General features: G+C 35.9%; 2 protein-coding genes across 17 annotated transcripts in view; one reads left to right on the top strand and one right to left on the bottom strand.

Annotated features, from left to right (window-relative positions):
• The window catches only part of LOC135767353 (NLR family CARD domain-containing protein 3-like), a 205,292-nt gene that overhangs the window by 105,742 nt on the left and 74,197 nt on the right, over window positions 1–25,353 (bottom strand). The window lies entirely within an intron of this gene.
• On the top strand, window positions 392–25,030 carry LOC135767406 (interferon-induced protein 44-like). Of its 2 annotated transcripts, none has more exons than XM_065277109.1 (8): window positions 392–459; window positions 1,931–2,423; window positions 2,530–2,581; window positions 3,177–3,372; window positions 6,653–6,802; window positions 16,436–16,607; window positions 24,166–24,266; window positions 24,374–25,030. In XM_065277109.1, the coding sequence occupies exons 2-8, from the start codon at window positions 1,937–1,939 to the stop codon at window positions 24,554–24,556; spliced, it is 1,341 nt and encodes a 446-aa protein (XP_065133181.1). In that variant the 5' UTR covers window positions 392–459; window positions 1,931–1,936; the 3' UTR covers window positions 24,557–25,030. The 2 variants fall into 2 exon arrangements, with proteins under 2 accessions (XP_065133181.1, XP_065133182.1); XM_065277110.1 differs by having other exon boundaries at window positions 24,156–24,266; window positions 24,374–24,526.

Below are 25,353 nucleotides of genomic sequence, written 5' to 3'. Positions count from 1 at the left end.
AATGCATGTTTGACAAATTAAAGAAATTGGGTGGGACCCTGCAGCCATAAGCGTGAACTGGGGTGATTTCCCGGACAGGGCGTGGAATTATCCAGGACTAGGCCTTATTTATATTAGGACATTTAAGTAGTTTTCACAAACAAACCTTACAAATAAAAAACGTAAAATAGTACAGGGAATTTCCCTTCTGCACTAAACTGAGGAAATAAGATTCACCTGCAGAAGCCTTTGTAAGGAATCAACAGTGCATATAAGGTAAATAATAATAATTATATTCAAATAATAATTATGTCAAGTAGACCTTACAAGCAAGATTTGCAGGATTTTTTTCTCTTTGATTTTAGGGTGTAGCAGACGTTGCCAAGCCTTATGTAAACGGTTTTGATTGGAGAAAAGTTTAATCAGAAAGTGAAAGAACATTGAAAACCAGTTCTGCACAGTGGCAGTCTGCTCTTAAAAGTAAGCCGTTTTATTTCTATCAAATACATGTTCTATCTAGGACTTTTTTTAGTAAATGTAACTAATATGTTTTTTTAGGCTATTTATATGCAACCATTTTTTTCATACGATAAGGGCATTTATAGCAACTGCTGATTAAAAGTCTTTAAAACGGCACTATGTAAAGGGCGGATAACACAAAACGCGTTTATGGCAGTTGTAACCATGGGCGTGGGTGCGGACGTCGGTAGAATTTTCACATTTAAAAATAAAATTTGAAGATACTCGTATTGGTATCTGCATATATAATTAAGTTTGGACAGTTTACTGTAGGCTATAGTTTAGCGTAAAATGACAGAGACTGCTCAAGCAGCTGTGAGAATGTGCAGGTTACTGTTAGCAATGTCTCTGATGTAAGGTCTGAACTGATTTTTTTTCTTTATGGCCTATTTTGTTTGTTTTCGTACTAATATCTGGCAACATGGGGTGACTAGCACCTAAACAGTAATCAAACAAATGGCACATCATTCAGTGTGGGCAGGTTTTTGCTGAAGTGATACTACATTCGGTAAGACACACGCAATAATCATCATGATTATGTAGGCCTAAGAAATGCTTTCAACATTAAAAATAAGTAGAAAATAACCGAGATAGATTTAGATCAACTGGGTTTAAATGAAATATGCCAAATATGTAAACATTAGCCATTAAGAAGGCTATGTTATTTTATTTAGTTTATTTAGTAGTTAGCATTTCAAACATTGCTGTCATTCTGAAAACATTCATAAGAGCACTAAACAAAGTTATTGTTTACATTGCCTAATATTGCTTGTTATTACGATTAATATAATGATTAATATAATACCATAATAAGCATTGTTTGCATGAAAATGAATACATTATCCACCCTAAATCAACAGTAAGGAATTAACAAATTGTAATCTAATAAATAGGGGATAGAATAACAATGTCCAGCCCCAAAAACATATAGACTGAGTGTGTGTATCCAAAGTGTAAAATGGCAAAAAAGGTTTAGACAGAATACATAAGATCCCATGTAAAAAAGTAGTATTTGGTAAAAGTTCTGCATTATAAATATACTAATAAAATATATAATTGCACCTGAAAAGGTATACAATACCAGTAACATCTAATGAAATAAATGTTGTCTCAAGATCAACGGTGAATCACTAATTTTGTACTAAATATACTAAAAATTATTCTTTAGTACTCTTTAAGATGTTTTAAGATGAAAATACAAAAAGTGGTACCTAAATGCATTTTTTATTACTTTTTTAGCACATTTTAGTTCATATTCATGATGTCTTAAAAAGCACAGATAAGTACACTTAGATTATCTCAACAAGTACTAAAAATACTTTTTTTGTGTATTAAGTACACAATAAGTGGGCAAAAAGATCACTTTAGTACACTATGGAAGTGTACTCCTTTGAAGTGTGTAATAATAAAATCATTTTAATTTGCTTTGTAGATCAACATGAGTGCCGTTTTATCCAGCCTTACTATAGAGCAAAGGAAGAAGCTGCGCTCTATGTTTCATAGAAGCAAACTGAGCCTGTTGTTCAAAGCCAGTGTGCATGGGTATCACTCTGCGTACTTTCATCAGAAGTGTGACAGGCAGGGACCCACTGTCGCTGTGGCTTACAATAACTCAGGCTATGTATTCGGAGCATTCACTAATACCGATTACGCTCAGACAGAGACAAATGTAGTGGACAACAAAGCCTTCCTGTTTAGCTTCAATGACAGAATGGGTAATGCAGATCCCCTGCGTGTGTTCAGTGAAAATCCCCAGTTCACTTTCCATGACGGAAATACTGGTCCAAATTTTGGATCTTTGTTTTTCATCTATAATAATACGGCCACAGTCTACAGCAATCCTGGACAGTACTTCCAGTTTGATCCAATGCAGATGCATGGGAATAACTTAAATCTGACCGAGTTCGAGGTGTACAGAGTTGAAGGTTTGTGTTCATAATTTGCATTGAAATACCAATAAGAGTATAAAGAGAGCATACAGTTGTTGAAAGTATGAATATTTTTAACACCCTGGTTGTGGTTCCCTTTCAGACTATGGAGATATTATGGATAAACCATGGAGAAATGTCCAGTGGACTCCTGAGTGAGTGTCTTCTCCGACCAGTTATTTCAGCTTCACTTCTCCTTAAAGGGGCCATGTCACAAGACTTTTTAAAGATGTAAAATAAATCTTTGAAGTTTTAGCTCAAAATACCATATAAATAAATTATAATAAAATCTTAAAATTGACACTTACTTGGTGTGAGCAAAAAAAGTGCTGTTTTGGATGTGGCCTTTGAAATGCGAAGGAGCTGATGAAATTTAAACACTGATCGCAATGATGGTGGTTTGTTGCAATTGAAACTCAATTGTGCTGTGAATTATTTTCTCTCTCTCTCTTCACTAAATTGCAGTGGCGTGATTGGATAGTGCACATTAAGGGGTGGTATTATTATAATAAGATCTCCTTATGACATCATAAAGAGAGAAAATTTTCAATGGCCTATTTTTCACGTTTTCACGGAGAATGGTTTACCAAAACTAAGTTCGGGTTGATCTTTTCACATTTTCTAGGTAGAATCAGGGGAACCCAATTAACATGGAAAAAGTCAGATTTTCATGCCATGGCCCCTTTAATAAATACAATAAACAAATGAATTAATGTAATTGATTTGCATACTGTTGTGATGTGATTATAGGCGCAGAAAGGAAATCTCTTGCTCTGTTTCTGAGTGGAAACCTTCTGTTAGCTCAGTGAAACAAGCCCGGATTTTAATGGTGGGCCCTGTTGGTGCCGGCAAATCAAGTTTTTTCAACTCCATCAACTCTGTATTTAAAGGTTATGTGAGCACTCAGGCCAACACTGGCATTGCCAGCTCCAGCTTGACTACTCAGGTAAAAATTAATCACTTTATATTAGAGTTGTTCCGATTCCGATACCAGTATCGGAAATATGGCCGATACCACAAAAAATTCTGGCATCGGAATCGGCGAGTACTTGACCCCATGTACCGATCCGATACCATTTTCTTAATAAACGTAGTTATGCCCGTTATAGCTTACACTAAAGCTAACACTGCAAAGCGAAACTCATTTCTTCTTCGCTGCTCTGAATGCAAACACCAGGAAGTTACCTCATGCGTGACGCAACCATTGTTTACTTAGAGCGGCGAAGGAATGAAAGCATGCAGCCGTATGTCCGCTGTTTGTTAGTATTTCAGACTAATAAAACATCGACATGTCTCAACGGAATCCGCGCCCGCAGATTTCCGCGGAGAACTCGATGGATTTAATGCCCGTGATTGACAAGCACACATACCCCGCGCTTGAGCGTGTTTGTGACCAGTCCCGTCAATAGCCTCTTTCACACAGTAATTCTGGTAAATTACCATGAATTTACCAGAATGAATTTACCAGTAAATACAAAAATGTGCTGTTCACACATGCAGTGACGTTCCGTCTTTTTACCAGTAAGACATCATTCACACATCAGTATCAAAATACCGGTAAACTCGGAGGGAAAGCGGAAGTTACCTGTGGCGCGCGGCCGGCGAGCTCCGTCCGTGTCGTATTTGTAAACGGCGGGTTATGACTTAATATCCACGGTCCGTATTTTGTTGTTTTCACATCTCTGGCAAGCGGTCGCGAAGTTGCACGTGACCAAACAACATTGCGTTAGGCGGCGTCAAACGGAACCTGCGCGTTTGCACATTAGGCTTCACAGATGGTGTGCTAAGGACGTCGGCAATTTGGCAATTAGATGGTAAGCTGTTTTAAACAACTTTGGTGAAGAAATGTGGATGTTAACTTCAGGTGTGCTCGACTTTTAAGCAACATGTGTGTGGAAACGTCTGTAAACAGTCTGGGGGATACCGCGTCACCTGTATAAAAAACTTTCTGATTGGCCCGCCCGATCTGTCAGCGCGGTCTGACGTCATCTAAATGCCGGTAATGCTATATTTTTCGTTCACACACAGCGCTTACCGGCAAATTACCGTTAATCTTACAACCTGTCTTAAGCCCTTTTCACACAGATATTCCGTAAGATACACGGGACAGGCATCCTGGAATTTTACGGGACCGCTTGATATTTTATTCATTCACACTGCCAAGTTTACACGGCATCTGATGGTCCCGGAAAGACACGTGACATGTTGAAAGTCCCGCCCTCTCTTCTACGCAGCGTCTGAAGTTTGCATATTATTTATTATTTCTCTCTCCAGAAACAACTCGCGTGCATTTTTGTTTATGATAAGACTACAAAGGAGCGCGTGAATGCACAGTTCTATTCTGGTGAATGATCTCAGCTTCAGAGTGGATATTTGACAAGCTCCCTGATTTCTGCTTTGATACAGTTTTCAGACATTTCTCATCGTGATTGTTTATATGCATTTAAAACCCGCATTTTGAGGAGCTGAACAATATATCTCGTTGGGATGACATGCGGGTATTTTCCTTTATTATAGCTCAAATGAGCACGTGACGCGATATTCTTTTATGCTGCTGAATGATCTCCGTTTCAACGCAGTAAGTAACGAGCTAACTTACCTTATATCTGCTTCAGTCCAGTTTGCTGACATTTCTCGTAGTGAATGTTGTAAATCCCTGATTTTAAAGAGTTGAACCAACTTCATGTTGCCATGACACGCGCGTCCTCACTACGGCACGTGCGTCATTGTTTATGCGTCTCATATATCATTTCCTGATAACTGCTTCAATCTAGTTTGCAACATTTCTCGTGGTGAATGTTTATATACATGTTAGTTTGCAACATTTCTCGTGGTGAATGTTTATATGCACGTTATCTCTCGTTGTAAGGAGCTGAACCATAACTTGTGTTGTGATAATGACGCGCGCGTCCTCACTTCGACACGCCCTTTATGGCATTCTTGTTCACACAGAGGGTTACCCGCGTATCTTACTAGGTCCTCTTTCCGGCAACGATCCCAGAAGATTAACGGAACGAGTTTTTGTTCACACAGACGCTTGTCTGGCAATTTTACGGGTATTTTCTGGGACCAGAGGTCTGTGTGAATGAGGTTTCTCTGGTAAATTGGGAGCACTGATTTACCAGAAAGGTTCTGTTCACACATGACATGTTAACTGCAATTTACCAGTAAATTACCAGTAAAGACTGTATGTGTGAAAGGGACTATTGACAACAAGCAAACATACATAGCCCCGCGCGTTTGTGAGCAGCATTGATAAGTACATAAACCCTGCGTGTGCTGTTTGCTGTGATTGTTTTTAATGATAAGAGCATGAACCGTTTGATATATGAGATGAAATAAAACTTACCACTGAGTTTCACCGCAGATCTTACTTGTCTCTGTCGTCTATGTGACGCGACAGTCAGCACATCATCATTTCAAATCAGTTTACAAGACGAATGCTCTTGTTATGTTTAATATAAAGTTTACATTGCGTTGTCAAAATGATGAAATTATCTTCATACGTGCTTAATTCATAATGAGAACGTATTAACACAAGCTTTTTATTCTGCTATAATATATATTAACAATAATATATGTAAATTTATATAGGCTACAAACTAGAATTCTATCTTGACATGCACATTATCTGGTTCATGTTGGTCCAGTTTAATTCAGAGGACTCATTGGTTTGGTGTATTCATTTTAATTGTAAGCCTTTAAAAAGTAATTATTTTAGATGCAATTTTGTAATATTTAATAGCTTAAATAATTTAATTTAAAACCATCCTGCAGAATTCCGCAGATTTTTTCCAATTATTCCTAAAACTAAAATACCCTTTCAGTTTACAGTGTTCGATTTGTGGCTGATTTTCTCATAGGAAAAATAAATATTAGTGTCAAATGTCTTTCAGATAATAAAAATACTGTGGTTCACTGTATGTATTTGTTCATGTTTTATACAGGAATAAGTCTGAAGCACACCATAAAACAGTTATATCCATTCATACAGGGCTAGTAGTATGTACAGCTGTATATTATACAGATACACATGCAGGTATCGGATCGGTACTCGGTATCGGCCGATACCCTGAGCCCAGGTATCGGAATCGGTATCGGGAAGAGAAAAATGGTATCGGAACATCTCTACTTTATATGCTCTTATTTGGCTGTAGCATATTTGTTAAATAATACTTATCTTGATTATACATTAAAAATGATTAATGGACATCTGTACTGGGTAGTTTCGTACCTATCGCATCAAGGCAGGCAAGGAAAACTTTCTTCCCATGATGCTGTGTGATACAATGGGACTGGAAGAAGGTGTGAATGCTGGAATGGATATAGATGATTTCACCAATATTCTGAAGGGCCACATTCAGGACAAGTATCAGGTAAGCACTCATGGCTATTTAATGTGCATTGAAATAATACGTTAACCCTTTAACTGCCACACCAAGAAAAAGGCATTTGAAAAAAAATTGTTTGCATTTCTTATCTCCTTATGTCACCACTTAACACAATCAATGTATTTTTTTCAACACATCCCATCATTTTTTTTAAATCGGCCTCTACCAAACGGTTGATATGTCACTTAAAGGAATTCAAATACATACTATGGAAATTAGAAAATATGAACTATAATACTAATTTTTTACAAACATAATCAAAATAAAATGGTTTTGTATGTTAAATCTTCTTTATTTATTGAAGTATAACATATTAAAATATTTCAGGTTTTCATTTTAACACAGGACATGAAATGTTTTCATGCTTTTTGCAATAAAAATGACCAAAAGTAACAAAAATAAGGACTTTCTGCATTTAAAACCTAAAATAAAAGAAGGCAAAAGATAGTAATACAATGGCATTTTAGTATTTTATGATTTAAGAACCACACTGTCAAGTTTGGTAGTGCAACATAATTTTTTTTGTCTTTTTTTAGATAAATTAAAGGGGTCATGGAATGAAAATCTGAGATTTTCCATGTTAAAGTGCTATGATTGGGTCCCCAGTGCTTCTATCAACCTAGAAAATGTGAGAAAGATCAACCCAGTAACTTAGTTTTAGTAAACCATTCTCTGTAAGCATGTGAAAAAATAGGTCATTGAAATTTGGCTCCCCTTGTGATGTCAGAAGGAGCTCTTATTATAATAATACCACCCCTTAATTTGCACTTTCCAACCACAGCACTGCCATTTCCAGTGTTTTAATCCAGAGAGGGGGAGACAGAGAAAATAATTCACAGCACAACTAAGTTTCAATTTCAACAAACCACCATCATTGTGATCGGTGTTTGCACTTCATCCGCTCATTTGCATTTTAAAGGACACACCCAAAACTGCACATTTTTGCCCACACCTACAAAGTAGCAATTTTAACATGCTATAATAAATTATTTATATGATATTTTGAGCTAAAACATCACATATGTGCTCTGGGGACACCAAAGATTTATTTGACATCTTAAAAAAGTCTGGTGACATGGCCCCTTTAACATTTCTTTGTAAACCAGCAATGCTGTGTAGAGTAAGCCAACGTTGCAAACAATCCTTCAAACAATTTAAAACATCATTTAAGAAGTAATTATTGATTAATTAATCAGTAATTATGATTTCCATACATTAATTATATGAATTCATTATAGTTATTTCAAATATCCAGAAGTGGCAAAAATACCTACTTAAGAAATTATCTCAATATATTAAATAAGAAATAACAATAGCTGTTTCATATTCATAGCTGTGAATGATCAGAAATAAATATTTCATAGCAAATAATACACTCTGACTGCAGAAATGGATGATCTGAAAACATTACCTTAGCTTTTCTACTTTTACCATTAAGTGACAAATCAACCGTTTGGTTGAGCATGTTTTTGAAAAATTATTCAAAACATACGAAAGTTTTTACATGGCACCAAGTAACATCATTTTGTAAAGTTAGGGCTCTTACAGTGTAATATGTCAAAAAAATATGGTTTCCTTGCAAAATTTAAACAAGAACAGTTCATATAACAGAAGTGATTTTTTTCTTTCTAAAATCCACATAACAAGATGTGTTGTGACAAGTGCTGTTGATTGACACATTGATATCTAGTGGATTTTTTTGGCAAAACATATCTTACACAAATAGTAGAGATGGCTCAATCAGCTTGAGTTAAGTTAGGTAATCCTCTCAATAAAATATAGGGACTCAAAATGTGCTCAACCGTTTGGTTGAGCTGGCAGTTAAAGGGTTAAATTGTTCTCTTATATTGTGATGAATCAGGCGTCTGCCTTGTCCTCCAATCAGCACTAGAGGGAGCCACCCCAGTATTAGTTTATTCCGGACTGCATTTCCCATAATCCCACATACCGGGACTGATTGCACTGCCACCTGTTTCCCATCATCCACTGCCTATAGACCGTTTCAGCAGTAACAACATAAACAAGCGGCTGTCGCAGTCCGCACGTAACTTCCGGTAAACTCCGCTAAGAATAAATAACAACAAAGTTCTTTAAACGTAGTTTATTTATAAAACAAGCAAAAAAACAACACATAGATTACCTAGGAAACCAAAACATTTGTTATTTTCGACGAGGCATTCGTTCAAGAGATCAGTTTAGTAACTAGTCAGACCATTAAAAAAACAAAACCGGAAGTAAGGTTCGGATCCAGACGTGTATCACGTGCGTCCGATGAAACCGTCTATATAAACTGAACTTGAACTTGACTTCAGTGCGAAGTCTCGATTTGCTATGGCTATCTTTCTGAGTGTTATTCTGACTGTGATTACCCGTTTTGTTACTTTGATCTGTTTATACTGTTATTAAGATTGTTTGCTGCCTGCCCTGACCCTTCTGTCTGTATTATTGACGACGAGATTTGCCTTACCTGCATTGCTGTGTTTGCTGTCATTGACCCTTAACTGTTTGCACAAAAAAATGTCTGCTGTATAATTGGGACGCACGAACATCAAGAATCAAGAGTATGAATCTCAACCATGGTGACAATTAATTGAAAAACTTCATGCTGCATGCTGGGTATCAACAAATTACAAATCTCATTCAGGACTCCCAGCATGCACTGCAACATGGATAAATAAGGATTTTTTTTACAATTTTCTTTGTCACCATGGTTGAGATTCATACTCTGATTCTTGATGTTTGTGTGCCCCAATTATACAACTGATATTTTTTGTCTAAAGTTTCTAAAACTCCTTAATGACAAACTGCTGTGAAAGTGCTGGATCTCATATACATTATTGATAAAAAAAATAACTTTTGATTAGTAAATTAATTAGGTGATGATCTTTACCATTATGAACCAACCACCACAGAATTACACTATTAACTTTACATGCTCATAACTAATGTGGTGCATTAACACAAAGTTAACACAACCAGGGAAAAAACTAGCAAGCAAGGGTCAATAGTCCAACTAAAACAAACACTAATCACAATAATGCCGACTTAAAATGAAACAAAACATCAACATCTAAACCTAATAACTGAATTGTGTTTTCTACAGCAATTTATTTACTGAACATTCAGAAATAATGTTTTATAAAATATATAACAATATATAATAAAATAAAATAATATAAATATAAAAATAAATATAATAAAATGCAACGTTTCTCTATCATTTACATAACAATCAAACAAGTCAATATAATAAACAGTTGTTGTTTTAAACATTGTGTGAACATTAAAACATGACATTGTCATAACGTTTAAAAATGGTAAAATGTAACATTCCTCTAACGTTCAGACAACCCAGAAACATTCTTAGAATGTCAAGAAAACTGGACACTTTTTATGTTGGCAGAATGTTTTTGGGAACATTGGGAACTTTCAGGGAACGTTCTGATAACTTTTTTCTGTTAGTTGGGGAATTAATTAAAGCACTGTCAAAAAAAACCACATTCTGCGCTCACTGTAAACACCTTGCTGTTGTCTTAAAAGTAACTCTAAAAGTAAAAATAACTCGCAATGTATGCAGTGTCTCTCTTCCTATCAGTGCCGGGCAGGAAGGCTAGAGGGGATTACTTTTTATTTTTATTTTTATTACTCTTCGTGTTCTGTTATAGATTAACACACGGATACATACAAACATCTTAATACAAGCATAAGATTGGCTAAATTAAACTGCCCATATTGTGTAAAAGTTCACAGCCCACTTTGTCGGAATGGAGGGACTGAAACGCCTCTGAGCTTTTCAGGTTATTAATGGCATTCCCATCCACTGCCATGGAATCAATAAAATAAGAAAAGATCTTGGATGTTGTGATGCTGGGCCATATCGACATGTTGTCCGCCCATGATGTTACCTTACTTGGATGCGGAATGGTCAAAACACCATTTTTAACAAGATTTTCGGTCGAATATTGCCATTCCAAAGCCATTTTTACACCACTACTCAGCCTGCGCAGGAAGTTCTTGGCAGAAACAGGAAGTAAACCGGAAGTGCCCGGGAAACTTGTCTATAGAAACCATTGAACCATCAGCTGGACCCGTAATCGTATAAAACTTTCAGAAACTTGTACGAACCCTGGCGATGTGCATTCGGCACAGAAATACTCTTTAACATGCCCAACTGCTTTTTGACACTTTGCCTACGTTTAACATGAGAAAACAACTATATAACTGTGTTAATAAGTCAGAATGCATGAAATTCCATTGAACCACCCCTTTAAGTGCAAATATTATCCAGAGACAGTTTTACATGTCTATTTACAACCCTAGGATTTTTCCTTAGAATTAAATGGTCTATTATTACCTTATTTGAGAGGATCATGAATAATAATGTTGAGCTCTGCTCTGATTGGCTGTTTCACAGAGCAGTTCAGTTAGAGAAGATACATAATTTGAGGAAAAATCAATTGTTTGGAGATTCTTAATAGATGTTTCTAAACTCTAAGTTTGTGTTTTTTTCCAAGTATGGACCTGCAAAACGTAACTGTGACATCAATAGTAGAACTTCAGCCTAAACGTTAGCATATAGCATTAACTAGCATATAGCACTAACTCAACAGTCACAACTTTGTTTTCAGCATTGTAACACCGTTGTACTTAATTTAATGTGTAATTTAGTGTTAGGGGTGTACATCTCAACTGTTACGTCACAGTCGGTGTTATGTTATGACAGATTTTTAAATGCAGTGCTCCATAAAACACTCCATATGCAACTGCACAGGTAAGAAACTGACTAGCAAAATTTAAACAGCATAATAATGATAGATCATGAGATATTATTTGATAGACTCAGAGGTGTCAAATCCATGTGCCAGGAGTAAAAGTCCTCCCCAGTATTTTGTTCCAATCACCTGGATTTGCTAATTAGCACAGTTTTTCAGCAGGAGGTGACCTCCTGACTCGTTGGTGTTTTAAGCCCTCAACCAAGCCTTCAAGGCAGTGCTGTCTGGAAGGCACTCCCCATGCCCCGAGCGTTTCAGCCAATCACAGCACTGGTGCTAGATATTGAGCCTTCCACCAGCTTCTGGCAGTTTGGCTCACCGTTGGTCAGGTGAGTAGTGCAGATATGGTAAGATAGGAATGTGACTGTATTTGAATTCAGCGTTTAAGGGACGTGTTACCACGTTTTCACGTGTCTGTGGTGCATTTTTTTTTATGCCAGTGTCACGTATAGGTTGCTCAATTGATTTTCCTAATTTCTTACCATTGTTGCTTGTGATTGGGGTTAGAACAACTTTCTGTTACATAAAATGACATCCTCACCTTAACCCAACTCCAAGCGAAAGCAGTTTAAAATTCTGACAAATAAACCGATGCTTAAAATGACATCCGCATTTATGCCAATCGCAACTTTATCCTTGCTTGAAAACAGTTTAAAAATCAGACAAAAAATCTAAGCATCTAAAAACAATTGAGCAACCAATACGTGAAACAAGCACGAAAAAAAGTTGTGCCACAGACACATGAAAACGCGGTAACACTTCCCTTAAATGCTCGAAACATTTCAAGCTGTATTCAAATACAGTCACATTCCTATCTTACCATATCTGCACTACTCACCTGACCAACGGTGAGCTCAAACTGCCAGAAGCTGGCGGAAGGCTCGATATCTAGCACCAGTGCTGTGATTGGCTGAAACGCTCGGGGCATGGGGAGTGCCTTCCAGACAGCGCTGCCTTGAAGGCTTGGTTGAGGGCTTAAAACACCAACGAGCCAGGAGGTCACCTCCTGCTGAAAAACTGTGCTAATTAGCAAATCCAGGTGATTGGAACAAAATACTGGGGAGGACTTTTACTCCTGGCACATGGATTTGACACCTCTGGATAGACTAGTAAGTGTGGGTTTAAAATCTCTAGCCTGGTGGTCAGGACATGAATGGATCAAATCAGCAGATTTGCAAAGGTTTATTTATCTCCACATATATCATAAATAAAAATAACAGGGTAACTTTGCAGTACACCATAATATATTTCCTATGTGATTTCCATATTATAGACGAGAGTATTCAAAGGCAATAAACGTCTCATATGGCAATAAATATCCTTACAACATATCATTTCTCAAAACTTTAACAACAATTATTTTCAAAGGAACTGTATTCTTACAGTTATTCAAAGATGCACACATTATTCCGCATATGATTTGATTATTAAACGAGAGTATTCATATAATGGCAATGAACGTCTCATATGGCAATAAATATCCACATATAACTTAAAATAACAGCATAATGAAATTAATAAACAGACAAGGAAGCAGAATTGACATGTAAATTGTAAACTCTAAGGTAAATGCACCAAACAAACTATTAACCGCAAGTCTAAATAAGCAATATCAGTGGATAAAACATTATTATCTCTTAATACTTTATATGACAAAAATTATATTTAAAGGAAATATTCTTACAGTTATTCAAAGATGCACAAATTATTCCATATATTATTTCCTGTTTAAGAGCACTTTCATCTCTGGCCTCGCTCTGTTCTAATAGCTGCTTGACAGGTGCGCATCCTCGTCTTTCAAACAAGTATCATTATAACCTTTATAATAATAAAGTAAACTTTATAGTTACTTCCACTGTGTTTGTCTTATATGAATAACACACGTCAGCAAATTATTATTATTTGAAAATAATATTTATTTATTATTTGCAAATTATTATCTTATTTGAATAGATATTTATTGCTGCTTGCTTCCACAGATATCAGTGTGTATTTTACAAACTAAATGTAGGCTATTGTTTTACCAGTGCTTATGTGTATGTAAATGTCTATAATCTAAAATAAACATTATGAGGTTAAAAACACTGCATACACAGCAAAACCCCCACAGTTAAATCAACTCTGCTGGGTGTGTACATATTGTCCCAATCTTACAGAGAGTTAAAAGTAACTCTGAAGTTGAGTTAAAGCTGCAATCTGTAACTTTATCCTCTCTATCCCCATCTTTCACCTAAAATTGCATTTACATCTTACTTGTAGAGTAATTTTCTTAACTTAGGTTTAGATGTTGGCTGTTTCATTTAAGTCACCATTATTGTGATCAGTGTTTGTTTTAGTATGACTTGACTCTTAGTTGTTAGTTTTTTCCAACTGCTATAATTTTGTGTGTTTAAAACATGTTATGTTATAGCAAAGAAAGGACAATACTGCAATTCCATAGTGATGTTTAGTACATAAATTCTAAGCATTGTCAGCATCTAGAAAATGTATGTACAAGTGTAATGTTTGCACTCTTAAGTGTTCTTTTCTGTTGATCTGAACGATTTTGAAGCACTTAAAACCTAACCACAGGACAATGTAGACACACAAACATCAAGAATCAGAGTATGAATTACAATGATGGTGACAATAAAATGAAAAGCTTTATGCTGCAATGCATGCTGGATATTAACTCTTTCCCCGCCATTGACGAGATATCTCGTCAATCAAGAGAAAACTCTTCCACGCCAATGACAAGTTTTTCCGTCTTTCCGCAATACCGCTATTATCCATTAGGTGGTGCCCTTCCGCAACTTTTTAGACCCGGAAGTATTGCCCTTTGGCAAGGTGCTGCATGTCCGTGTCTGTTTTAAAGATCGCTCTGAATGGGATCTCTATGAAAAGTCCGTCTCAAAAATGGAATTATCTCTGCTTTTTGCTCAAAATGTGGTGTTTTTGCAGAAACCTACCCATATTCAAAAGCTGATTACAAAAGAACTACTGAAGGTAGGATGAAACGGTTTTTTGTTTGAAAGCAGAGGGTCTGTTCTTTCATTTGGTATATTGTATGTTTATATATTTGAAGAAGAAAATTTTCTGGAAGACATTAAACTTTTGTAAAAATCATGAAAAACGCTGGCGCTGGCTGGCAACTTTTTTTAAAAACGCTGGCGGTGAAAGAGTTAAAGGGGACATATTATGAGATAATTTTTAAGATGTAAACTAAGTCTTAATCTAGGTCTGAGCAAAAGTGTGCCGTTTTTGGTGTGTCATTTAAAATGCAAATGAGCGGCTGAAGTGCAAACACTGATCACAATGATGGTGGTTTGTTGTAATTGAAACTCAATTGTGCTGTCAAGTCCTTCTTTTCTCTCTCTTTCTCTCTGAACTAAATGGCAGTGCTGTGTTTGGATAGTGCACATAAAGGGGGCAGTATTACCTTATTCTGACATCACAATAGTAGCCAAATTACAATGACCTATTTTTTCACATGCTTGCAGAGAATGGTTTACCAAAACTAAGTTACTGGGTTGATCTTTTTCACATTTTCTAGGTTGATAGAAGCACTGGGGACACAATTATAGCAGTTAAACATGGAAAAAGTCCCCTGGTGTTTGTCCCCTTTAATAATTTATAAATCTTATCCAAATCTCCCAGAATGCACTGTGGTAGGAATAAATAATGAAAATTTTTACCATTTTCTTTGTAACCCTTGTTGAGATTCATACTCTGATTATTGATGTTTGTGTGTCTACATAATACTGCGGTTAATTTTTAATCCATCAAAATTGATGTTTGTATATTGCACAGTGGTCAACTTTTTAGGAATCAGTGTTTCAATATAGTTCAGAATGACAAAATGCTATGAGAGTGCTGAATTTTATACTACAGTCTCACATAATTAACAGCAAAGGATACTTCTGATAAGTGTGCAAACACTACACTTGCACATAAGTTTTCTAGATGCTGATGATGTTTAGACTTTAGGTACTAAACACCACTATGGAATTGTGCCATTGTCTTTTCTCTGCTATATTAAAACATGTTTTTAAACACAGAAAGTTATAGCATTTGGAAAAATTAATAACTAAGAGTCAAGTCCTACTAAAACAAACACTGATCACAATAATGGTGAACTTAAATGAAACAGCCAACATCTAAACCTAAGTTAAGAAAATAATTCTACAAGTTAGATGTAAAATGCAATTTTAGGTTTCAAACAGAGATGGTGACAGAGAGGGTTACAGTTACAGATTGCAGCTTTTAACTCTGCTTCAGAGTTAATTTTTAACTCTCTGTAACATTGGGACAATATGTACACCCAGCAGAGTTCATTTAACTCTGGGCATTTGGCTAGTGTTGATATATGACAGCGTTGATCTCATCCATCTGGCTCAGTGTGAACCAACGCGAAAGACGCAACAGTTTGAATCTGGCAGTAATGTCACGTCACTGAACATTTTAAATCCCATATGGGGATAAGATTAAATTATATTTAACTCAAAAGGTTGAACATTTTATTTGTAACCATGAATACAATAATGAAACAGAGGGGGCACAAATCAGATCTGAGGGGGCAATGCCCCCTTTTGACCCCTTGTGGCGCCGGGCCTCATGAGAAAACAATTGCGTTTGAGGCCACGATATGTCATTACCATGTAAAGAGTTTGTATTATTCATTTATACCTATGTAAATACATTATACATTCTATGGCACCTTTAAAACATAAAGCCAAAAATTGGTACAGTTACAGTATGTAGTATAAACTGTTTTTTTTTGTTTGTTTATTGACCTTTGCTAAAATAATTCTTTGTTATTCAAAAAATGTATTACAATAAATAAATGAATATTATTATGCCTTCATAGTTTAATCCATCAGCGCCTCTGCAAGACGATTCCCCCCATTTCCACAAAAGTCCCAGCCTCAAGGATGCGATTCACTGCGTTGTCTACGTGATAGACACCTGCAAAGTTAAAATCCTGTCGAAAAAAATGATAGAGAAGTTTGTGATACTTCGCAAAAAAGCCAACCAGCTGGGTAAGTAACAAATTCATTATGTAAGTAATAATTGACTCCGGTCCATTGAATTATTTAAAAATAATGAACATTATGTTGTAATACCGTCACGCCCCGATGCATAAGGACGTTAAACCTTGAGTGTGCATTATTTTCAAATAATTCAATGGACCGGAGTCAATTATTCAGCTTATACCACGGTAACTACACCATAACACATTGTTTGGATGTTTTATTTTAAAGCTCTCATAACACACGCTGTTTCTGCATATCTGATGTTAATCTAGAGTACCTATAGAGTAGTATTACACAGCAAAATCCCCAGTGTTAAATTAACACTGCTCGGTGTTTATATAATCCACACCAAGATTGGTGTTAAAAAAACACTAAATCAGTGTTAAAGTTAATAAGATAATGAAGTGATTGAGTCATTAATAGTGAACACCTGCTGGTCATTCCGTGTCAAATCAACTCAATTTTGGAATTGTTCCTCTCTTAAAATGTTTATTTTGTTGACTCTTTTTCTGGAGAAAGTAATACTAAACTGAGGAAGAAAGCCAAAATATTAAATGCAATAGATGAAATCACCATAGTTAAATGAACACTATCATCATCTCTGTTTGAAAACTAAAATTACAACTTGCTTGCAGAGTTACATGGATGATAGGTTTAACTTCTAGGGCCAGTTGTTCAAAAAGTTTAATCTGGATCAAAATGATCCGGATTTGGAAATCACATTTTTTCCTATTCAGGATCAGGTAATCCGTCTTACTTTTATGCCGGTTTTTCAAAGCAACATTGGATTGGATCACTCTGATCCAGATACACAGTTTTCACGATTACCAAATCCAGATTACCTGTGCTCTAAATGGGACAACATATCACAACATGTGCTACCAGCTATGTGAAGAACAGGTAGAAGAACCAATATGGGATCACTGTAAGAGTTTTTAATTTCGAGACAAAACACAAAAATAACATAAACATCCATTTATAATTTCTTTTATGAACCCTCATCTGAGTCACAAAAAAAATATATCCAATAATAAATACATTGTGGACGCACAAAGGACGCTTCAAGTGTCTTTTCTGAGCTCCTGTGACTGCTGGCTCTACCAGTGAGGGTCCAGGTTGTATTTCAATAACACAGTAGGGCTGAGATCCAGAATGAATGTTTCCTCACTTTCCTTTACAATCGTAGGCTCACCATCCCCTACAACACCCTGAATCCTATGCAGAGCTTTATAGTTTTCACCTCCAATAATGTCCAGAACCACATCTGTGTATTCATCAACACTACTCATTGCAAAACAAGATGTGCAATTGAGCTTTTAAATGGAGTTCTGAAGAGACGCTTTGCATGCCTTAACTACTTGCGAGTGGAACCACAGGGAGCATGCAACATAATACTAGCATGTAACGTCCTGCACAACATCGCTACCAGGTGCAATGTCCCTCCCTGTGATGATGTTTATGATGCACCTGAGCCGTTTGAAGAACCAGACCAACCTCTGGCATTCTGTCAGAATGAGGGACTGAGTGGACGTATAGTAAGGGATGCCATTGTTAGACATTGTTTTTGACAGGCTCATCTCTGATGATTGTTTCCTTGAAATTAATATACGGTGATGAATGACATAAAAATTGAATATATTATTTTTGTTTGTGATTGAAATCTGTTTGGGGGATTATTTCACATTTCATTATTTTTACTTTACTGAATAGCTTAATTGGTAGCCTATGTCTACTATATCTACTTTATCACTGTTACAACGGTTACACAAGTCAAGTGCAAAATATAAATAAAAGTATATACACTAAATCAAACAAATGTGTTATTTTACCAATTTTAAAGTTTCCCTCCTGGAATCCACCTTTAAATCCTACCCCCTGTTGGGATCAGGATAATCTAGTTTTTTTGGATCAAAGTTATCCAAATCCTACTGACAAGTTTTGAACAACACAAACTGAAGGTTTGATCCAGATTTAAACTAGGATTGGATTCTGTGATCTAATCTGATTTCAGATTCCTTCTTTCCCTTTTGAACAACCCATTTTCAAGATTTGATCCAATCCAATAACCAAAATCCGATCAGCTTACCTTTGAACAACTGGCCCCTAAAGAATGGCTGTAAATCTGGTTAATAAAGTAAGTCACCATTGCTCCGATTAGTGTTTCCTTTAATTGGGTACTTGGGTCTTGAAGTTTAGTGTTAGTTTTCTTCTGCTCAATGTGGCAGTGTGTTTATAAAACACATCTGTTAAAGCAGAGGAAGATGAGTTAAATGAAGTCTATATCTGTTACCATGCTTATTATTATGAAAGTATAAGTCTAGGGATTCAATAATATCATAAAAAAGTAATCACTGAATATAAGTGTTTAATTTATGTTCTGCCAACCCTGTGAGGCTCCCATGAAATCCAACAGTGCTGTAAAAGTCCACATACCCTGAAGAGTTAAATATTGTTTACCCAAATCTAATCTATGGTGCAAGTCAGACACACTGAGACATCAACAATCAGCCTATAAAACACAATCATGGTGACAAACAACAACAAAGCTTCATGCCGCAATGCATGCTGGGTACCAGGATTGTAGAAAACTCATTCATAAATCCCATCATGCATTGCAACATGACAAAAAAGTAGCAACTTTCTTACCATTAACTGTCACAATTGTTGAGATTTGTATCAGAAATCATGAAGGCTCTCTTAAGCAAAAAACAACAATAACACAAAATCACACCAAAGCACTACAGCAGTCTCATTCAATGTCATTTGCATAGAGCTTTTAATATGCCTGTTTCTTCGTAATTAATTTGTGATTAAATGTTTCAATGATTTGTAGAGTAGAATATAATAAAAATAAACTGAGAAGGTCTGGAAGGTTTCCTCCCTACATAAAGCAATGAACAAGTGGTCTTACTAAAACATTGTTGCTATTGCTAAAAGAGGAGAGTTAGATCAGTGTAGGTCAAGGGACAAATGCCTAACTAAAGGAAACACTAATCACAGTAATGGTGACTTCAAATGAACTCATAACAAACACAAACTTAAGATTTAATGTGCTACATTTTTTCGATAAATGTCTATTTTACTTGTGAGACATCATGTCAGAAAGAAGATTTGTCTACACGCGTGTGGATGCTGGAATAGTTGAGCACTTGTATTTTGTTCTGACAGCTGTTTAGAAGTTAAACTTATCCATTTAGAAAATAACTCTGCAAGTTATCATTTTATTTTTCAAACAGAGATGCTGATAGAGAGGCAAACGTGAAAGATTGCAGCTTTTGGAGGCATACACCCAACAGTATTCATCTATTGCGTTTAATAATTTGTCTTTCTTTATTATTTTAGTATTTTCTCCAGAAAACGAGTCATCAAAATAAAAATTTTGAGACAGGAAAATGTCCAAAATGTAATTGATTTGAATGACCAGCAGGTGTTCTCCATTAATGTCTTAATCATCACTTCATTATCTCATTAACTTTAACACTGATTCAGAGTTATATTTTTAACACCAGTCTTTTTTAACACCGATCTTGGTGTGGATTATATAAACACCAAATAGTGTTGATTTAACACTGGTAGAGTTAATTTAACACTGGGGATTTTCCTGTGTACAGTCTTGTTCAAAATAATAGCAGTACAATGTGACTAACCAGAATAATCAAGGTTTTTAGTATATTTTTTTATTGCTACGTGGCAAACAAGTTACCAGTAGGTTCAGTAGATTCTCAGAAAACAAATGAGACCCAGCATTCATGATATGCACGCTCTTAAGGCTGTGCAATTGGGCAATTAGTTGAATTAGTTGAAAGGGGTGTGTTCAAAAAAATAGCAGTATGGCATTCAATCACTGAGAAATCAATTTTGTGAAGAAACAGGTGTGAATCAGGTGGCCCCTATTTAAGGATGAAGCCAACACTTGTTGAACATGCATTTGAAAGCTGAGGAAAATGGGTCGTTCAAGACATTGTTCAGAAGAACAGCGTACTTTGATTAAAAAGTTGATTGGAGAGGGGAAAATCTATAAAGAGGTGCAAAAAATGATAGGCTGTTCAGCTAAAATGATCTCCAATGCCTTAAAATGGAGAGCAAAACCAGAGAGATGTGAAAGAAAACGGAAGACAACCATCAAAATGGATAGAAGAATAACCAGAATGGCAAAGGCTCAGCCAATGATCACCTCCAGGATGATCAAAGACAGCCTGGAGTTACCTGTAAGTACTGTGACAGTTAGAAGACGTCTGTGTGAAGCTAATCTATTTTCAAGAATCCCACGCAAAGTCCCTCTGTTAAAAAGGCATGTGCAGAAGAGGTTACAATTTGCCAAAGAACACATCAACTGGCCTAAAGAAAAATGGAGGAACATTGTGGACTGATGAGAGTAAAATTGTTCTTTTTGGGTCCAAGGGCCACAGGCAGTTTGTGAGACGACCCCCAAACTCTGAATTCAAGCCACAGTACACAGTGAAGACAGTGAAGCATGGAGCATGATATGGGCATGTTTCTCCTACTATGGTGTTGGGCCTATTTATCGCATACCAGGGATCATGGATCAGTTTGCATATGTTAAAATACTTGAAGAGGTCATGTTGCCCTATGCTGAAGAGGACATGCCCTTGAAATGGTTGTTTCACAAGACAATGACCCAAAACACACTAGTAAACGGGCAAAGTCTTGGTTCCAAACCAACAAAATTAATGTTATGGAGTGGCCAGCCCAATCTCCAGACCTTAATCCAATTGAGAACTTGTGGGGTGATATCAAAAATGCTGTTTCTGAAGCAAAACCAAGAAATGTGAATGAATTGTGGAATGTTGTTAAAGAATCATGGAGTGGAATAACAGCTGAGAGGTGCCACAAGTTGGTTGACTCCATGCCACACAGATGTCTAGCAGTTTTAAAAAACTGTGGTCATACAACTAAATATTAGTTTAGTGATTCACTGGATTGCTAAATCCCAGAAAAAAAATGTTTGTACAAAATAGTTTTGAGTTTGTACAGTCAAAGGTAGACACTGCTATTTTTTTGAACACACCCCTTTCAACTAATTGCCCAATTGCACAGCCTTAAGAGCGTGCATATCATGAATGCTGGGTCTTGTTTGTTTTCTGAGAATCTACTGAACCTACTGGTAACTTGTTTGCCACGTAGCATTAAAAAATATACTAAAAACCTTGATTATTCTGGTTAGTCACATTGTACTGCTATTATTTTGAACAAGACTGTACATCCTTCATATCTCAGAAGAGAGCCTTTAGTTTTATCAGATTTATAAAAGACAGATCAGCTCTAATGATCCTTTTCGATAACGTACGCAAAAATTCGGAAGAAGGAGTTATGAGCTGCAGGAGGAGCGAGTCACAAGCCAAGCAACACTTTATACAACACTGTTTAACTTATGATTCCTTACATGTTCAGGCCATTTACTTTATATACATTTACATGCCAATTTCCAACATAAAACAGAAGTCTTACTTACAGCATGCAACTCATGACCCGGTTGGGACTTTTTAACAATATCCAGCGTTAAACAAACACACGCGCACAACTCCGCTGCTACCCCAGATAAACAAATTATATTCATTGTTTCCATAAGGCTGGCTTTCTTCTCCTTACATCCAAAAACACACTTCTTCTTTCGTGCCATTGTTTTGATTAAAAAACAAAGCCGTCGCCTGAAACATCAGCTGGACCCATATTCGAAAAAAAAACTTTCCGAAACTTGTACGAACCCTGGCGAAGTGCATTCGGCACAGAAATACTCGGTAACACATCCAGCTGCTTTTTAGACACTTTGCCTATGTTTAGCATGAGGAAACCAACCCTTAAACTGTGTTAATATGTCAGAATGCAGGAAATTTGACCCCCCCCCTTTAAAATATTTGACAGGTTTTGTCCTTAAAATGCTATTGTTAGTATGACTCTGTTTGCAGTAATGGGAACAATGGGAACAAGTTGGGATATCAATATTTCTATATGATTTTTTCTTCAGTATGTATGTATAATTTGTTTTGGTTATATATAAGTTTCAGTGTTTATTTACTGTAGTCATTTTCTTCTCTTTAAAATTATTTTATTAATAACATTTTAATTCAATTGTTTTGCTACCACACATATTAATGTTTTATTTGTTGAAATTAAATAAATCTGGTATTTTAGGTAAACTTGTCTTGTGATATGAAACTGTAATGAGGTCATTATGACGTGTTTGTGAAAATCTCATGTTTTAGTTTAAAGTAATTAAAGAAAAAGTTCATCCCAAAATTAAAATTATCTCATACTTTCTTACCTTCACATCATGACTACACTCTAAAAAAATACTCCGTAAAAAATGGATAATGTCCTGGCAGAAAATTACTGGTACATTTTCCGTTATGTTTACAGACATTTCCATTTATTCAAAAACTGAACATTCTGTAGATTTATAGAACACTGTCCGTAGATTTACAGAACATTGTCCGTAGCCTTTAGAGACTTTCAATCTGCCTATGAAACGCAACAATCAACAACAAAGCGTCATGCCGCAATGCATGCTGGGCACCAGGATTGTAGAAAACTCTTTCTTACCATTTACTCTCACCATTGTTGAGATTTGTATCCAAAGTGTTGATGTCTCTCTGAAGCTTAAAAAACACACCTGACACAATACAGCATTATTAAATACAGCGTGTTTTTAGATCAGCATAGAGTGTCACTCTTACACATTTCAGTTCTTTATTCCTATTTCATATTTAAATGTTAGGCAGTATAACATAAAAACAACCAAGCTTGGATGACATTATCAACAATTCTCCTTCCTCAAGCAACAAACAAGTTGTAAATGCTAAAAGCAAAATCTCTGTTGCCATGTCAAAAGAGCAGAGTCAGTTCTGGAGGTCAAGGGACAAAAGCCTAACTAAAGGGAACACTAATCACCATAGTGGTGACTTCAAAGGAATCTAAAACGAACACAAACTGTAGATTTAATCTGATAAATGTTGTGGTAAATATCCATTTGACTTACACGTCACGTCAGAAAGAAGATTTGTCTACTAAATCACATGTGTGGATGCTGGAATAGTTGAGCATTTGTATCTTGTTCTGACAGCAGTTGTTTAGAAGTTAAACATCATCTTTGTTAGAAAATAACTCTACAAGCAAGTTGTAATTTTAGGTTTCAAACAGAGATGGTGATAGAGAGGCAAAAGTGAAAGATTGCAGCAGGGGTTATTGCACCCATAATGCAACATGTTATTAAAAAAAAAAAGTAAAAACGCCTGTAAAACAAAAATACGGAAAATTCCTTCATATTTACACAGTACTTTTTCCGTTTTTTTACGGATTGTTTTTAGAGTGTAGCTGTTTTATGTGAGAACCAAAGAGATTTGAAGTTAGCAGCACGCCATAACATTTTAATTTAGCTTTAACATAGGGTTACTTATAAGATAACACAGCAGCATTTATATATCACATTATTTGTTTGTGTTCAGCTGAGCAACGAAAGCATATACATGGGATGAGTACTGTATGAGTAAATAATAAGATAAATCTTCCTTTAACTATTCCTTTAACATGATCAAGCATCTTCCAGGTATCCCACAGCTGGTGCTGTTGACAAAGGTAGACGAGGCTTGTCCCTTAGTGACAGCAGATCTGAAAAATGTCTACCAGAGTCACTACATCAAGAGAATGGTAGGGCCAAATGCTTGACTATGGATTTGCAGTGTGTAGCCTTGATAAAATACTGCATGGGTAACATTCTTGTAATCTTTCTAGTAATCAAAGTTTTCTTGTGACAGATGCAAGAGGTGTGTGGTAAAATTGGAGTTTCTCTGTCTGCTGTTGTCCCAGTGAAGAACTACAGCGAGGAGGTTGAGTTGGATCCTGATACGGACATCTTGCTTTTGAATGCCTTAAATCATATTCTCAGAGCTGCTGAAGGATACTTTGATAATCAGTGTGAAGATGCAGTATCTGTTTAGACAGCTTTAAGAAGACATTTAAGGAAAGAAAACACATATTAATAAATGCTTTGCAACTAAAATAAGTTGTTAATATTAGGTATTCCACAATTATTTTCTCCAGATGGACAAAAAAGGTGCTACATGATTTCATAGAAAAAACACATTTGTGGCTGTATGGTTTGCAAAGAAACTTTCTGTTGAAGTTTCTTTGTAGTAAAAAAAGTTTGAAAACTTTATAAAAGCTAAGAAATAGCTCTCGAGGGATCCTTTGACTGAATGGTTCTTTGAAAAACCTGTGCTTTTTATGGCATCGCAGTCAAAAATCTTTTGCACCACCTTTATTTTTAAGAGTCTAACATATAATGATGCCTTTTTGCTAATTAGATGCTGCTATTGCTACCTTAAATGTGTTCGGATATAATAGTCTTAATGTTAACAATGTTTGAGATTCAATCTCTTTGTTTACAAAGATTAATAAATGATAAAGTGCAATTTTTGGTTGTTTGAAATGTTATACAGTAGCTTATATAATTCACAGCTTTCAAGATAAATATAACAGAAGTTAAACATAAGAGAAAATTAACCATTCAGTAAATGTACAAATATGTGACTTAAACTGGCAGAATCAGAAATTATGCATTTTTGGAGCTCATATTTCAAACTCAGAACAAAAAGCCTTGTGAGCTGTCTAGAAAGCATACACACACCTGACATGAGGACTGTGTTAAGCTCTTGTTTAGACAGGCAGCACTTGGCACCCAAACCCAATTTTATTATGAAGAGCATCTATATGAATTTGTTTTGTAATTTAATAT

Source organism: Paramisgurnus dabryanus, chromosome 6, assembly GCF_030506205.2.
Source record: "Paramisgurnus dabryanus chromosome 6, PD_genome_1.1, whole genome shotgun sequence".
NCBI lineage: Eukaryota > Metazoa > Chordata > Actinopteri > Cypriniformes > Cobitidae > Paramisgurnus > Paramisgurnus dabryanus.
This window is presented reverse-complemented; position numbering and strand designations above follow the sequence as displayed.

Bases quoted from the DNA above. Each gene is read 5' to 3' on its own strand.
- LOC135767406 (XM_065277109.1), top strand. From the start codon at position 1,937: ATGAGTGCCGTTTTATCCAGCCTTACTATAGAGCAAAGGAAGAAGCTG. The intron at 3,373-6,652 runs GTAAAAATTAAT...TGTACTGGGTAG, and splicing joins GCTCCAGCTTGACTACTCAG to TTTCGTACCTATCGCATCAA. The intron at 16,608-24,165 runs GTAAGTAACAAA...AGCATCTTCCAG, and splicing joins CAAAAAAGCCAACCAGCTGG to GTATCCCACAGCTGGTGCTG.